This window comes from Oncorhynchus gorbuscha, linkage group LG02 (genome assembly GCF_021184085.1).
Source record: "Oncorhynchus gorbuscha isolate QuinsamMale2020 ecotype Even-year linkage group LG02, OgorEven_v1.0, whole genome shotgun sequence".
NCBI classification, from domain to species: Eukaryota; Metazoa; Chordata; class Actinopteri; order Salmoniformes; family Salmonidae; genus Oncorhynchus; species Oncorhynchus gorbuscha.
The window spans coordinates 101,256,717-101,274,892 of NC_060174.1; the positions used below are offsets into that span (position 1 = coordinate 101,256,717).

At 41.7% G+C, this 18,176-nt stretch overlaps 2 protein-coding genes across 2 annotated transcripts in view; both read left to right on the forward strand.

Moving 5' to 3' along the window:
* The first annotated feature begins 357 nt into the window (after positions 1–357).
* Positions 358–2,103, forward strand: LOC124014318. Its single transcript, XM_046329170.1, has 2 exons — positions 358–411; positions 490–2,103. The coding sequence occupies exon 2, from the start codon at positions 763–765 to the stop codon at positions 1,681–1,683; it is 921 nt and encodes a 306-aa protein (XP_046185126.1). The 5' UTR covers positions 358–411; positions 490–762; the 3' UTR covers positions 1,684–2,103.
* A 14,465-nt stretch (positions 2,104–16,568) lies between these two features.
* The window catches only part of LOC124014325 (transcription factor COE1-A-like), a 332,099-nt gene continuing 330,491 nt past the window's right edge, over positions 16,569–18,176 (forward strand). The window contains 2 exon segments of the mRNA XM_046329183.1: positions 16,569–17,444; positions 18,091–18,176. The exon segment at positions 18,091–18,176 is cut by the window's right edge and continues 71 nt beyond it. Of these exon segments, the coding sequence (XP_046185139.1) occupies positions 17,311–17,444; positions 18,091–18,176 (220 nt within the window). The 5' untranslated portion in view covers positions 16,569–17,310.

An 18,176-nucleotide genomic window follows, 5' to 3' on the forward strand; every position in this document is an offset into this window, starting at 1 on the left:
GCCACAGGGGTGGAAGGTGGAGGCCACAGGGGTGGAAGGTGGAGGCCACAGGGGTGGAATTAAAAGGCCACAGGGGTGGAAGGTGGAGGCCACAGGGGTGGAAGGTGGAGACCACAGGGGTGGAAGGTGGAGGCTGATGTCAAGAGAACTGGCATGGGGTGGAATTAAGGAAGGTGGAGGCAAATGTCAAGAGAACTGGCATGGGGTGGAATTAGCTGGAGAAAAATACCCAGATCAGTGTGATCTGGGTAGAAGGTGAGGTAAGATTTGAGTGAGGGGAGGAGCTTTTCTGACCACCTCCAATGGGTTTTGAGAAGAAGGTGAGGTAAGATTTGAGGGAGGAGAGGATCTTCTCTGACCACCCAGGTTTTTGGAGCCTGTTCTGGCACCGCATTAAAGTTTGTCAAGTCTGTGTCAGTCCCACTTTACAATACACAGACCTTATACCATGTGTCAGTCCCACTTTACAATACACAGACCTTATACCATGTGTCAGTCCCACTTTACAATACACAGACCTTATACCATGTGTCAGTCCCACTTTACAATACACAGACCTTATACCATGTGTCAGTCCCACTTTACAATACACAGACCTTATACCATGTGTCAGTCCTACTTTACAATACACAGACCTTATACCATGTGTCAGTCCCACTTTACAATACACAGACCTTATACCATGTGTCAGTCCCACTTTACAATACACAGACCTTATACCATGTGTGTCAGTCCTACTTTACAATACACAGACCTTATACCATGTGTCAGTCCTACTTTACAATACACAGACCTTATACCATGTGTCAGTCCCAGTTTACAATACACAGACCTTATACCATGTGTCAGTCCCACTTTACAATACACAGACCTTGTACCATGTGTCAGTCCCACTTTACAATACACAGACCTTATACCATGTGTGTCAGTCCTACTTTACAATACACAGACCTTATACCATGTGTCAGTCCCACTTTACAATACACAGACCTTATACCATATGTGTCAGTCCCACTTTACAATACACAGACCTTATACCATGTGTGTCAGTCCCACTTTACAATACACAGACCTTATACCATATGTGTCAGTCCCACTTTACAATACACAGACCTTATACCATGTGTCAGTCCTACTTTACAATACACAGACCTTATACCATATGTGTCAGTCCCACTTTACAATACACAGACCTTATACCATATGTGTCAGTCCCACTTTACAATACACAGACCTTATACCATGTGTGCCAGTCCTACTTTACAATACACAGACCTTATACCATGTGTGTCAGTCCCACTTTACAATACACAGACATACCATGTGTGTCAGTCCTACTTTACAATACACAGACCTTATACCATGTGTGTCAGTCCCACTTTACAATACACAGACCTTATACCATGTGTGTCAGTCCCACTTTACAATACACATACCTTATACCATGTGTGTCAGTCCTACTTTACAATACACAGACCTTATACCATGTGTGTCAGTCCCACTTTACAATACACAGACCTTATACCATATGTGTCAGTCCTACTTTACAATACACAGACCTTATACCATGTGTGTCAGTCCCACTTTACAATACACAGACCTTATACCATATGTGTCAGTCCTACTTTACAATACACAGACCTTATACCATATAAACTGGATGGTTTGAGCCCTGAATTATGATTTGCTGAAAGCCATGGTAAATCAGACCTAATACAATAGGTATGACAAATATTAATTGAACTGCTCTAATTACGTTGGTACCACACCCCCTAGAGTTTTGTGTAAATAACTGGTAATACACATGTTATTACATTGAGTGTGTATTGTCTGAAATGTCTTGGTTGGTGAACAACCATTGAGTTGTATGTACAATACTATAGCCACAAGGACTTCACTGTAATGTGTCTTTTCATAATTGCCATGAACCACTTTGGAAAAACCTGGTCACAATGATTCTGTCACAAACTGAAATTAGGGGGAACTGTTTGAATTTTAGCAACCAGGAAATGGCGGTGTGATTTCTGCATAGTGCATCTTTAAGTTTAGCAAATGTATTTAGTTTGACGTCATTACTGTTAATAAATGTTCCAATAAAAACATGTGGTCAGTTTTTATAAAATCTTTGTCACTCAAATAAATGATATAAACTTCAAGGTTTTAATGGACAAATTTAACCTAACAATTTAACCTAACAATCTAACCTAACAATTTCACAACAACTACCTTATACACACAAGTGTAAAGGGATGAAGAATATGTATTTAAAAGATATATGAATGGGTGATGGTACAGAGCGGCATAGACAAGATGCAGTAGATTGTATAGAGTACAGTATATACATATGAGATGAGTAATGTAGGGTATGTAAACATATTAAGTGGCATTGTTTAAAGTGGCTAATGATGCATTTTTCCATTATTAAAGTGGCTGGAGTTGAGTCGGTATGTTGACAGCAGCCACTCAATGTTAGTGGTGGCTGTTTAACAGTCTGATGGCCTTGAGATAGAAGCTGTTTTTCAGTCTCGGTCCCTGCAATGATGCACCTGTACCGACCTCGCCTTCTGGATGATAGCGGGGTGAACAGGCAGTGGCTCGGGTGGTTGTTGTCCTTGATTATCTTTTTGGCCTTCCTGTGACATCGGGTGGTGTAGGTGTCCTGGAGGGCAGGTAGTTTGCCCCCGGTGATGCGCTGTGCAGACCTCACTACCCTCTGGAGAGCCTTCCGGTTATGGGCGGAGCAGCTGCCATACCAGGCGGTGATACAGCCCGACAGGATGCTCTCGATTGTGCATCTGTAAAAGTTTGTGAGTGCTTTTGGTGACAAGCCGAATTTCTTCAGCCTCCTGAGGTGGAAGAGGCGCTGCTGCGCCTTCTTCACGATGCTGTCTGTGTGGGTGGACCAATTCAGTTTGACCGTGATGTGTACGCCGAGGAACTTAAAACTTACTACCCTCTCCACTACTGTCCCGTCGATGTGGATAGGGGGGTGCTCCCTCTGCTGTTTCCTGAAGTCCACGATCATCTCCTTTGTTTTGTTGACGTTGAGTGTGAGGTCATTTTCCTGACACCACACTCCAAGGACCCTCACCTCCTCCTTGTAGGCCATCTCGTCGTTGTTGGTAATCAAGCCTACCACTGTTGTGTCGTCTGCAAACTTGATGATTGAGTTGTAGGCGTGCATGGTCACGCAGTCGTGGATGAACAGGGAACACATGAGAGGGCTCAGAACGCACCCGTGTTTGGCCCCAGTGAGGAGATGTTGTTAGCTACTCTCACCACCCGGGGGGCGGACCGTCAGGAAGTCCAGTACCCAGTTGCACAGGGCGAGGTCAAGACCCAGAGCTTGATGATGAGTTTGGAGGGTACTATGGTGTTAAATGCTGAGCTGTAGTCGATGAACAGCATTCTTACATAGGTATTCCTCTTGTCCATCTGGGTTAGGGCAGTGTGGTTGCGATTGCATCTGTGGACCTATTGTGGTGGTAAGCAAATTGGAGTGGGTCTAGGGTGTCAGGTAGGGTGGAGGTGATATGGTCCTTGACTAGTCTCTCAAAGCACTTGACGGAAGTGAGTGCTACGGGGCGGTAGTCGTTTAGCTCAGTTACCTTAGCTTTCTTGGGAACAGGAACAATGGTGGCCCTCTTGAAGGATGTGGGATCAACAGACTGGGATAAGGAGAGATTGGATATGTCTGTAAACTCACCAGCGAGACATATCTAGGATCAACTCCCGGTGCCAACAGAGATGGCCGCCTCGCTTCGCGTTCCACTGCCTGTTCACCCCACTATCATCCAGGCGAGGTCAGAACAGGTCCCTCAAAGCTGGGACCGAGAGACTGAAAAACAGCTTCTATCTCAAGGCCATTAGACTGTTAAACAGCCATCACTAGCACAGAGAGGCTGCTGTCTATAGGCATAGACTAGAAATCACTGGCCACTTTAAGGAATGGAACACTAGTCACTTTAATGTCTACATATCTATCATTACTCATCTCATATGTATATACTGTATTCTATACTATTCTACTGTATCTAATTCACTTAATAATGCTTACATATCTATCATTACTCATCTCATGTGTTTATACTATATTCTATACTATTCTACGGTATCTCATTTACTTAATAATGCTTACATATCTATCATTACTCATCTCATATGTATGTATAGAAAAACAGTATCTTAGACTGTTCTGCTCGTGCATATGCGTAGCTGGACCAGGCACAGGCGTAGCTGGACCAGGCAGAGGCGTAGCTGGACCAGGCAGAGGCGTAGCTGGACCACGGAGAGGCGTAGCTGGACCAGGGAGAGGCGTAGCTGGACCAGGGAGAGGCGTAGCTGGACCAGGGAGGCGTAGCTGGACCAGGCAGAGGCGTAGCTGGACCAGGGAGAGGCGTAGCTGGACCAGGCAGAGGCGTAGCTGGACCAGGCAGATGCGTAGCTGGACCAGGCAGAGGCGTAGCTGGACCAGGCAGAGGCGTAGCTGGACCAGGCAGAGGCGTAGCTGGACCAGGCAGAGGCGTAGCTGGACCAGGCAGAGGCGTAGCTGGACCAGGCAGAGGCGTAGCTGGACCAGGGAGAGGCGTAGCTGGACCAGGCAGAGGCGTAGCTGGACCAGGCAGATGCGTAGCTGGACCAGGCAGATGCGTAGCTGGACGCATGGTGATATTCAAAGGAGAGTAAGAGCTGTTGTCACTGATGACATAAGAGACACCAACATAGACCATGTGATAAACCATAGTCTATCACTGAGAGAGACTGGTGAGAGTCCAGTCTAATACCATGGTCTATCACTGAGAGAGACTGGTGAGAGTCCAGTCTAATACCATGGTCTATCACTGAGAGAGACTGGTGAAAGAGTCCAGTCTAATACAATGGATTATCACTGAGAGAGACTGGTGAAAGAGTCCAGTCTAATACCATGGTATATCACTGAGAGAGACTGGTGAGAGTCCAGTCTAATACCATGGTCTATCACTGAGAGAGACTGGTGAAAGAGTCCAGTCTAATACCATGGTCTATCACTGAGAGAGACTGGTGAAAGAGTCCAATCTAATACCATGGTCTATCACTGAGAGAGACTGGTGAGAGTCCAGTCTAATACCATGGTCTATCACTGAGAGAGACTGGTGAAAGAGTCCAGTCTAATACCATGGTCTATCACTGAGAGAGACTGGTGAGAGTCCAGTCTAATACCATGGTCTATCACTGAGAGAGACTGGTGAGAGTCCAGTCTAATACCATGGTCTATCACTGAGAGAGACTGGTGAGAGTCCAGTCTAATACCATGGTCTATCACTGAGAGAGACTGGTGAGAGTCCAATCTAATACCATGGTCTATCACTGAGAGAGACTGGTGAGAGTCCAGTCTAATACCATGGTCTATCACTGAGAGAGACTGGTGAGAGTCCAGTCTAATACCATGGTCTATCACTGAGAGAGACTGGTGAAAGAGTCCAGTCTAATACCATGGTCTATCACTGAGAGAGACTGGTGAAAGAGTCCAATCTAATCTCAGATGGTCAACCGTGGCTTCCATTATCCGGACTTTTCAACAAACCAACAGGTAAGTAATGCATTTCACAAGGGCTTCTTCTATCATCACTGTTGATATGTCCCACTGTAATGGTAGGCCACCAGTCCCAATGCAAATACATGTGTTGTATTTTTGTTCCTCTAAAGGACGCAACATCTTCCTCCCTCTGGGGGAGGAGGAAAGCTCTTCAGTGAAGACCAAGAGCCATTGTAGGATTGGTCTTTGCTGACAATGCAATAAAACTGAGAGAAATTCAGACCAGAATTGTAGAGGACAACCTGGAATTTCACAATGTGGAAAGCATCAGCCTGACGACCATTGGTTCAGACTCTGAACACAAGAGTTGGAATGAAACAGTTGTACACAGTTCCTTTTGAAAGGAGCAGTGAGCGGATCAAGGATCTCCGGCACTAATTTGTTTAGTTTATTTGTTTATTTTATTTTATTGTTACAGGGACAGTGCACATTAATCAACGTTTCAGTAAAAGTGCCGGTTTTAGCCAGCCGGCTAATTTTCAACCGCAGTCCCTGGGCAGGTTATTAAAAACAATTACAATATAGACAATAGCACCATAGAACAAGCAAGCCATAGCAACATAGGACAAGCAAGACGTAGCATACAGACAGAGCAACATAGGACAAGCAAGACGTAGCATACAGACATAGCAACATAGGACAAGCAAGACATAGCATACAGACAGAGCAACATAGGACAAGCAAGACGTAGCATACAGACAGAGCAACATAGGACAAGCAAGACATAGCATACAGACAGAGCAACATAGGACAAGCAAGACATAGCATACAGACAGAGCAACATAGGACAAGCAAGACGTAGCATACAGACAGAGCAACATAGGACAAGCAAGACGTAGCATACAGACAGAGCAACATAGGACAAGCAAGACGTAGCATACAGACAGAGCAACATAGGACAAGCAAGACGTAGCATACAGACAGAGCAACATAGGACAAGCAAGACGTAGCATACAGACAGAGCAACATAGGACAAGCAAGACGTAGCATACAGACAGAGCAACATATAACAAAAAGCAGCAAGACAAAATTCATAAAAGCAACAAAGTGTTTCCACACCTCACAAGTTACAGACATGGAAAGCGGCAACACACAGCTAGAGACCATGTTCACAAATCTGATTGACCTTTAGCCAGGTCTTCAAGCATTTTGTGAAAGTGTGATATGTGGTGCAGTTATGTGTGTCTGATGGCAGTGTATTACAGACATGGGAAGCTCTCGCAGAGAATGCAGATTTACTAAAGGTGCTTTTCCTTAGGGGAACTATACAGTCACCTCTCATGGCAGACCTTGTGGATCTGCTGCATACCTGAATATGTCCAGGTATGATCTATCCAGTATGTCTTGTTCTATAGTGAGTTTTACACTATGCTACTCTACATGTAAACATGAGTTATAGTACGTACATGAGGACATTTCTTTCGGGGAATCATGGAGATGGAGGCTAATCTGACAACACAGCTCTTAGCTCCCTCAGTAGATGCCTACTGGAGAACATACATATATATATGACTGACAACACAGCTCTTAGCTCCCTCAGTAGATGCCTACTGGATAACATGCATATATATATGACTGACAACACAGCTCTTAGCTCCCTCAGTAGATGCCTACTGGAGAACATACATATATATATATGACAACACAGCTCTTAGCTCCAACAGTAGATGCCTACTGGAGAACATACATATATATATATGACTGACAACAGCTCTTAACTCCCTCTGACAACACAGCTCTTAACTCCCTCAGTAGATGCCTACTGGAGAACATACATATATATATATGACTGACAACACAGCTCTTAACTCCCTCAGTAGATGCCTACTGGAGAACATGCATATATATATGACTGACAACACAGCTCTTAGCTCCCTCAGTAGATGCCTACTGGAGAACATACATATATATATATGACTGACAACACAGCTCTTAACTCCCTCAGTAGATGCCTACTGGAGAACATACATATATATATGACTGACAACACAGCTCTTAGCTCCCTCAGTAGATGCCCACTGGATTTTTTTCTCCTCATTTTGTCTGTCATAGTTGAAGTGTACCTATGATGAAAATTACAGGCCTCTCATCTTTTTAAGTGGGAGAACTTGCACAATTGGTGGCTGACTAAATACTTTTTGCCTCACTGTATATCCTTGTAAGGCTATGTCTGAGTTGACAGATGCACTGTAGGACATTATTGAGGGGGAATAGTCTAAGGTCTACACAACTGGTCAGTAAAATACTTTTCCAGTAGTGGTCTCTCTAACTTTAGACTGATTAAAAATATATTGCTTTGACAAAGACCGATTTGATGTCGAAATGCATCAGCAGAGGTGGGACCAAGTCATTATTATTCAGTCACAAGGTTCGAGTGTCAAATCAAGTCCCAAGTAGAACGGGTTGAGTCAAGTTCAAGTCATGCATAAGAGCAAGTTGAGTAGAGTCACAGGTTTTGTGAAGTGTCTATACATGCAATGACTTGTTCTTTGTCTATTTATTGAGGCTACCAGACTTTATTGAGGCTACCAGACTTTATTGAGGCTACCAGACTTTATTGAGGCTACCAGACTTTATTGAGGCTACCAGACATTATTGAGGCTACCAGACTTTATTGAGGCTACCAGACTTTATTGAGGCTACCAGACTTTATTGAGGCTACCAGACTTTATTGAGGCTACCAGACATTATTGAGGCTACCAGACATTTTTGAGGCTACCAGACTTTATTGAGGCTACCAGACTTTATTGAGGCTACCAGACTTTATTGAGGCTACCAGACATTATTGAGGCTACCAGACTTTAGAGGCTTTTATTGAGGCTACCAGACTTTATTGAGGCTACCAGACTTTATTGAGGCTACCAGACATTATTGAGGCTACCAGACATTATTGAGGCTACCAGACTTTATTGAGGCTACCAGACTTTATTGAGGCTACCAGACTTTATTGAGGCTACCAGACATTATTGAGGCTACCAGACTTTATTGAGACTACCAGACTTTATTGAGGCTACCAGACTTTATTGAGGCTACCAGACATTATTGAGGCTACCAGACATTATTGAGGCTACCAGACATTATTGAGGCTACCAGACATTATTGAGGCTACCAGACATTATTGAGGCTACCAGACTTTATTGAGGCTACCAGACTTTATTGAGACTACCAGACATTATTGAGGCTACCAGACATTATTGAGGCTACCAGACATTATTGAGGCTACCAGACATTAATGAGGCTACCAGACTTTGAGGCTACCAGACTTTATTGAGGCTACCAGACATTATTGAGGCTACCAGACATTATTGAGGCTACCAGACATTATTGAGGCTACCAGACATTATTGAGGCTACCAGACTTTTCATTATTTTGTCTACATCACATTATGATTATACATTAATTAATTTGAACAACAAATTCGAAAATACAAGCTTCAAGACTAAATGATCAATTTCAATAAATCTGTACATAACAAAAGACCAGTAAGCATATGCTGGTAATTGTTGGTTGATGCCCCATTGCTGGTGAGCTTGCAAAGTAAACCGTTAATATTATTTTGGAGATGCATATTTATTTATGGTAATCCTCTCTCTCTACAATTTGATGTTTGCGCTGCACCCATCCTAAAACTGTACAGCAAATCAACAATCTTTTCGCTAGATAAGTGGTTCTCAAACTTTTTGACCCGCGACCCCCAAACATAGTGGTTCAAGGCTTGCAAACCCCCGCACACGCGAACACACTCGAACACAATCGCTGCGCAAATGTAGCCTGTCATTACAGCTATAAATGGTGAACAGGCAGTTGACCCACTGTTCCTAGGCTGTCATTGAAAATAAGAACGTGTTCTTAACTGACTTGCCTAGTTAAATAAAGGTAAAATAAATCTCTCTCTGTCTGAGGATGGCAGAAAGGCTACGGCTACATCAGAAAAGCAGCCATATCTTGAGCATCTAGAGAGATGGAATTATAGCGGGCAGGTACTGTGTAGAGAGGCTCTGTCTGGATGTTGTTGTTGGGAGGGTGTCCTTTCGTCAGTTTCGTATAAAGACATAAGCAGATCAAGTGCAGACTCTGGGTTTGTAGTCAATGATCAATCGTGGGGTTTAGATTACCGCTACTCAGGGTTAATAGCACAATAATGTAAAGACTTAGGCCCTCAGTCCTCCAGAGTTGGGGTGTACCTGGACTACAAGGCAGGAATTCTGTCCTTACAGCGTCTCTGACACAATGACCATCCTCCACTGAGTCCAGACCACATTCAATGAGCCTCTTTATCCTGGCCTTGGGTTTTAGGATGAAACCATTGCTAAACTGTGTGATTTGGAGTAGAAGTCCAAGCACCCATAAGGAGGATATGTTGTTATTCTCTATTACTCTCTAGAGATCTATTACTCTGTAGAGATCTATTACTCTGTAGAGATCTAGTACTCTCTAGAGATCTATTACTCTGTAGAGATCTATTACTCTGTAGAGATCTAGTACTCTCTAGAGATCTATTACTCTGTAGAGATCTATTACTCTGTAGAGATCTAGTACTCTCTAGAGATCTATTACTCTGTAGAGATCTATTACTCTGTAGAGATCTAGTACTCTCTAGAGATCTATTACTCTGTAGAGATCTATTACTCTGTAGAGATCTATTTCTCTGTAGAGATCTATTTCTCTGTAGAGATCTATTACTCTGTAGAGATCTATTACTCTGTAGAGATATATTACTCTGTAGAGATCTATTACTCTGTAGAGATCTATTACTCTGTAGAGATCTATTTCTCTGTAGAGATCTATTACTCTGTAGAGATCTATTTCTCTAGAGATCTATTACTCCGTAGAGATCTATTACTCTGTAGAGATATATTACTCTGTAGAGATATATCACTCTGTAGAGATCTATTACTCTGTAGAGATCTATTACTCTGTAGAGATCTATTACTCTGTAGAGATCTATTTCTCTGTAGAGATCTATTACTCCGTAGAGATCTATTACTCCGTAGAGATCTATTTCTCTGTAGAGATCTATTACTCTGTTGAGATATATTACTCTGTAGAGATCTATTACTCTGTAGAGATCTATTACTCTGTAGAGATATATTACTCTGTAGAGATATATTACTCTGTAGAGATCTATTACCCTTGTAGAGATCTATTACTCTGTAGAGATCTATTTCTCTGTAGAGATCTATTACTCTGTAGATATCTATTACCCTTGTAGAGATCTATTACTCTGTAGAGATCTATTTCTCTGTAGAGATCTATTACTCTGTAGAGATCTATTACTCTGTAGAGATCTATTACTCTGTAGAGATCTATTACTCTGTAGAGATCTATTACCCTTGTAGAGATCTATTACTCTGTAGAGATCTATTACCCTTGTAGAGATCTATTACTCTGTAGAGATCTATTTCTCTGTAGAGATCTAGTACTCTCTAGAGATCTATTACTCTGTAGAGATCTATTACTCTGTAGAGATCTATTTCTCTGTAGAGATCTATTTCTCTGTAGAGATCTATTACTCTGTAGAGATCTATTACTCTGTAGAGATATATTACTCTGTAGAGATCTATTACTCTGTAGAGATCTATTACTCTGTAGAGATCTATTTCTCTGTAGAGATCTATTACTCTGTAGAGATCTATTTCTCTAGAGATCTATTACTCCGTAGAGATCTATTACTCTGTAGAGATATATTACTCTGTAGAGATATATCACTCTGTAGAGATCTATTACTCTGTAGAGATCTATTACTCTGTAGAGATCTATTACTCTGTAGAGATCTATTTCTCTGTAGAGATCTATTACTCCGTAGAGATCTATTACTCCGTAGAGATCTATTTCTCTGTAGAGATCTATTACTCTGTAGAGATCTATTACTCTGTAGAGATCTATTACTCTGTAGAGATATATTACTCTGTAGAGATATATTACTCTGTAGAGATCTATTACCCTTGTAGAGATCTATTACTCTGTAGAGATCTATTTCTCTGTAGAGATCTATTACTCTGTAGATATCTATTACCCTTGTAGAGATCTATTACTCTGTAGAGATCTATTTCTCTGTAGAGATCTATTACTCTGTAGAGATCTATTACTCTGTAGAGATCTATTACTCTGTAGAGATCTATTACCCTTGTAGAGATCTATTACTCTGTAGAGATCTATTACCCTTGTAGAGATCTATTACTCTGTAGAGATCTATTTCTCTGTAGAGATCTATTTCTCTGTAGAGATCTATTACTCTGTAGAGATGTATTACTCCGTAGAGATCTATTACTCTGTAGAGATCTATTACTCTGTAGAGATCTATTACTCTGTAGAGATGTATTACTCTGTAGAGATCTATTACTCTGTAGAGATCTATTACCCTTGTAGAGATCTATTACCCTTGTAGAGATATTAAACTGTTTTTTTAAACTAATAAACAAAATGCTGAAAACATGAATTATCTTTGGTCTTCCTTTTTCATTTTGATTGACAATAAACCTTTGGCTAGTCTACATGCATGGACACCCACGGCCTGTTGAGATGTGATGACAAGCCCATAGAATAGATAAGTGGATATAACCAAGTTACATTTGTTATCATTTTTCTATTCGTTCTATTTGGTTTTGAAACTCTACATTGTTGGGCAGGCACCATATGTAAGCACTTCACTGTTGTTTACATAGCATGTGACAAATTCAATTTGATTTGAGGTGCACTTGGCCACAAAAAAACTGTTATGGCATAGGTAGCAGCATAAAGGGATGGGTAGCAGCATAAAGGGATGGGTAGCAGCATAAAGGGATGGGTAGCAGCATAAAGGGATGGGTAGCAGCATAAAGGGATGGGTAGCAGCATAAAGGGATGGGTAGCAGCATAAAGGGATGGGTAGCAGCATAAAGGGATGGGTAGCAGCATAAAGGGATGGGTAGCAGCATAAAGGGATGGGTAGCAGCATAAAGGGATGGGTAGCAGCATAAAGGGATGGGTAGCAGCATAAAGGGCTGGGTAGCAGCATAAAGGGATGGGTAGCAGCATAAAGGGATGGGTAGCAGCATAAAGGGCTTTCTCCATTTTAAAGTTGTCAACAGATGGACTCCTTATGGGTTCACAGCTCAGCAGGAGTGATCAGCCAATTATACTCCAGCACTGCAGGTGAAAGTCGGCCTAAATCACCAACTTTGGCTTTGTGCCTGTAGTAGACAGTTCACTCCAGTGTGCACCTTTTCAGTTTGTTGCTGCCAATAAACTCGGAAGAAATGTCAGTCTACTACTTTGAAATGGAGATGGCGCTAAAAGGCACTGCCCAAACAGAAGCGGTCAATGGCAAAGATAGGGGGTGTGCTCTCCCCCCAAAATAAATAAATACATACATGACCCCCCAAATATAATACTAATGCTACCTGGCATATTGTGTTAAATGCATGACCTCTATACGCTTAGTTTGCATCTTGAGTTCCAGTTAAACTTGTATCTAGAACACACATCGACTATTGATGCATTGATTGTGCCTCCCGTGGAGACATCTAGGACACACGGTGGCGACGTTTCATCACTTTTGAAGGTGTAAAATCCTCGCACTTCACGACCATCTGCAGACGGTAAAATAGTAAACCGGACTGTGGTTAAACCTTTAAGTATTCGTCTAAATTCAGTATATTATCCTGTTTTAATGTTTAGCCGGTGTCCTATGCCAACTACACAGGTTCAGCCGGAATGTTACAATGAAACACAACAATTCAATGCAGCCTACTACGAAGTAGGACTATACAAGAGAATGGCAATTGATAAGTGGCAGTTGGTTAGGAGTAGCACGAAAGAGTGGATCTAGAAACTATTAGCAGCAGGACAGTGTACCAGGTACCTCAAACGTGCCTCAGTTGCGTTTACACAGACAGAACAATTCTGATTTTTAAAAATCCCACTAATTGGTATTCTGACCAATCAGATCAGCTCTGACAAATATCTGATGTGTTAAGATCTGATGTGATCGGTCAAAAGACCAATTAGTGGGAAAATATATCAGAATTGGGCTGCCTGTGTAAACGCAGCCTTATTTTCCTTCGTTGCCAATAATCCATCCGAGACATGATGCCTATTGACCACCGGAGGGAGCCGCAGTTGCATTTCAACTTACTCCGTCAGCAACCTTAGATGATTGAATCAACAATTTACAGAGGAAAGACCGTGGTGGATGAGTAGAGTATAGCCTACCTCCGCACAAGCGTTATCAACCCGTGTAGCCTATCATCAGCACCAACAAAACCAACGTGTATTAAACGGCAGCAGGCAGCCTAATGGTTCAGAGCGTGAAAGGTAGCTTGTTCGAATCCCCAAGCCTACTATTTGAAAAAAAATGTTGGCACTTAACCCCAATCACTCTGGTTAAGAGCGTCTGCAAAATGACTGAAATGCAAATGTCGCTTAATTGAATTTGACTTTTCTCCATTCTAGTTGCCTAGAGTGAAGTGTTTTGGTGGCTAGTTTATTGTGAAATGTATCTGATTTAAAAAAATATATATATATATATTGAAATATTGGTGAACATTGAGTTGACAATGCATTCTGATTAATTTGATGCAATTTTTTGTTCAATGGTTTAAGCCTTTACTCAAACGAGCGACTCAAATCATATGTAATTCATCTTACTAATATACCTAATATGTTATGATACTGTTAGGCTAATAAATATATGCTTATTTTTATCGGTCTTGTGCACTGGGCCCTTTAGATTTGTGGTTTGGAAGTCGGTGAAGGAATTAGATTAAACCTATTTAAACATATACATCCATCTCTGATGTGAAAACTTTGAGGGATAGTGGGGGATAAACAATATCCATGTCTCATGTGTGTCAGTCAGTCACAGAGAAGAGGAAAACAAACGGCTTTACATTTTTTCCTTGTTGTCTGTATATAGGCTATAAAATAACTCAGCCCAATAAGGTCAAAAAGTGTCATGTATAGTGACAGGCAAAATGTGCTAAATTTAACCGGGAAAATGTTGGCCTCTTTTAATCGTCCAGGTTCTTCGTTTTTTAAATGTGTATTATTTGCCTAAACCATGATTCATGAATTACTGATCAGAGTTTTTCTCTCTCGCTCTGCAAAATAGTCATAGCCTATTTCAGACTATTTATTTATCGCCGATAAAAAGCAGACTCAGAGAGAAAGGCAAAAGGCGAGGAATCTGGTAACAATTATGCCACATTGTTATTTCGAGCTAATTATTGCTGTCACTGTTTATCTCGGCGCTTCTTGTGGCGTTAGCATAAACAGTTACATTTCAATTGGAACCGTGAATGTGTTTTGTTTCGTACCATATGGGTTTCATAAATGAGGTGAAACAATTGAATACAAACTAAGTGGGAAGAGGCAGGATAGTCTCTGCTTTGTGAAACAACTCCGTATGTCTGCCGCATTTCTCCACCACATGAAAGCAGAGTTTGGTCCTGAGACCAAAACTGCAATCCAATTTTCTCACCAACAAAAAAATAATACAGTATCTTCAACACCATGTCTTGATATTAGCCCTGCTTATCACATTTTCTGAACTCATCTCACGACTGTAACCTTGATATATGGGCCCATCACACAGCCTTGCATTGATACAGCCTGAAATTCAGTAACACATTTGAAAGGCACGAGCTTTCCCTTGCATGATAAGGGCTCTTCTGACAGTCAGCATCAGTTTGTTTAAATAAAACATGTATTGCATGATAAGGGCTCTTCTGACAGTCAGCATCAGTTTGTTTAAATAAAACATGTATTGCATGATAAGGGCTCTTCTGACAGTCAGCATCAGTTTGTTTAAATAAAACATGTATTGCATGATAAGGGCTCTTCTGACAGTCAGCATCAGTTTGTTTAAATAAAACATGTATTGCATGATAAGGGCTCTTCTGACAGTCAGCATCAGTTTGTTTAAATAAAACATGTATTGCATGATAAGGGCTCTTCTGACAGTCAGCATCAGTTTGTTTAAATAAAACATGTATTGCATGATAAGGGCTCTTCTGACAGTCAGCATCAGTTTGTTTAAATAAAACATGTATTGCATGATAAGGCTCTTCTGACAGTCAGCATCAGTTTGTTTAAATAAAACATGTATTGCATGATAAGGGCTCTTCTGACAGTCAGCATCAGTTTGTTTAAATAAAACATGTATTGCATGATAAGGGCTCTTCTGACAGTCAGCATCAGTTTGTTTAAATAAAACATGTATTGCATGATAAGGGCTCTTCTGACAGTCAGCATCAGTTTGTTTAAATAAAACATGTATTGCATGATAAGGGCTCTTCTGACAGTCAGCATCAGTTTGTTTAAATAAAACATGTATTGCATGATAAGGGCTCTTCTGACAGTCAGCATCAGTTTGTTTAAATAAAACATGTATTGCATGCACATAGGTCTACTCATGTGGATATATATCATTTCTAAATGAAACACACAGTTAGGCTAAATGTTGTTCTCTATTCCTATATTGCAGTTGGATATATTAAAGTGTGTAAAACGATGTAAACTTCCACTTATCTGAAGTGCGGACATCTGTGCAAAGTCTTACAGTGGTGTTAGAATGTTTTTACATACGTGAACCTTGGGTTGACATGTATAGTTTTATACTTTTCACTAGCCTAGCTAAACCTACATTAATCGTTTAAGACAGAAATTCCGGTGTGCTCAAACGCGTCTCTTCTCCCCTCTCCACTGCGGCCAAACAATGAGAGACTAAAACTAGATATATTGAAAAAGGTTTTTTTTAAATATATATTTTCCCCATAATCAGAAACGCATCAAGACCAGCGCTTTATCCAAACCTGATTCAGACATCTCTCACCGGGGGTTACACAGTCAGACACGTTTTCAAGACATATCGGAACTAATCCGAATTTAATCTCTGTACGCTTCACTTCGTGCAACCAATGTTTCGATATGGAGTTATCTTTGGCAACATTCTCCGAAAGCTCCTTTAAAGTGATCTCTGGCTTTGGCTGCGGGAGTGCGACTGTTGTGCGGTGGAGGTAAGGGAAGGGGCGGCCTTAAATACATCGCCTAATGAGGCGAGCCGTGGTTGGGCGTATCTGACACTGGGCTCGTCTTTGTTTGGGGGCAGCCCGCCTCTTACAGTCACTCCCTCTTCCCTCTGCTGGGGCTAGTGTGCTTGTGTTTAGTTCTCAAAGATAGTCAAATAGGATTCCTTTGGGAAGGGACACAAATCACTCCCATTTGAACAAGAGGAACAACACGGGATCTGCCTACACAAGGGTCCTCCTCTTCTGGATTTCTTATTCATTTCCATTTGACAGAGATCATTGGAAAAAAAGGAAACAACGAGAGAGTAAAGGAAGAAAAAACTTGTCAGGGGATGAAGACATTTGATCGAGAACAATCTGAAAGCTCTAGTTGATCCCACTGACACCGGCGCTCGCTCATAGAGCAACTATCCCCAATACAGGAGCGACGTCGTCAAAAACCTCGAGCGAGATTTTGTTCATTTGCGCCGTCTTGCGTTTCGCTCGTTTGTCTTTTGATCACCGTTTGAAGTGATTCTGTCTATGAGGCACCTGAATTTCGATACCTCGTCTTTGGACTCTTTTCGTATTTTTCTCTTGGTTTGAAGTAAACAGACAGACACACTGTCACTGGCATCAACGCGGACCCAGCACCATCCCACGCCCACGCCCGCCTTTTACCTGTGATTAGAGAAAACTGATTTTGGGACACTAGGTAAACAGAGAGAGAGGGAGCGCGATTTTGTAATGTTTGGGATTCAGGAGAGCATCCAGAGGAGTGGGAGTAGTTTGAAAGAGGAACCCATCGGGTCTGGGATGAACGCAGTTCGGACATGGATGCAGGGAGCCGGGGTGTTGGATGCGAACACGGCCGCTCAAAGGTAAGAAGCCGGAGACAGGCTCTTCCTCCCGGCGCGAAGGCTCCACTAGCGCACGGATGGTCCATAGTCCACACTGTTTTGGGAAACTATATTTTCAATGGACCAAATATTTTTTTGTCGCTACACTTGCAGATTAGCGTACATGCTTTTTGCTCGAAGAATTGTTTTAAGTTTTCTTTGCCGCGGCAATGATGCTCCCCTCACCAGTGGGTGTTTAGCATGTAGCCTTATGGATGACTTCTATACTCTACTGTTATTTGGACATAGACAGAACAGTTAAAATAGGAGTCATACTAGTTATAATATAATAACTATAATATCATGATAATAAAAACATGTTAATTAAATTGGCCATGGAAATATGTTTCTTATATAGGCTTGCGTAGACCTATCAATGCCACGAGCCTGGAGTATTGACAGGCATATCAACTCAACATCATCATTAAAAGAGCCCACTTCTAAACATTGCTTTTTTCCAAATCAGGCTATTTTGTCGCACGGTTTAAAATTAGTATCAAAAGATTCGCTTCGCAAACATGAACAGGACTTACAAAAGTTTGACTCTTTAAGAGGCTAAGAACTTATTTCAAACGTTTAAGTCTGGTGATGCTCTAACAACGACTACCCCTTGCATGTCTATCCACAGTGGAGTGGGTCTGGCCCGGGCTCATTTTGAGAAGCAACCGCCATCAAATCTTCGGAAATCCAACTTCTTTCACTTCGTTTTGGCTC

Excerpts from the sequence above, each read along its gene's own strand:
- LOC124014318 (XM_046329170.1), top strand. The coding sequence starts at position 763 with ATGTGTCAGTCCTACTTTACAATACACAGACCTTATACCATGTGTCAG.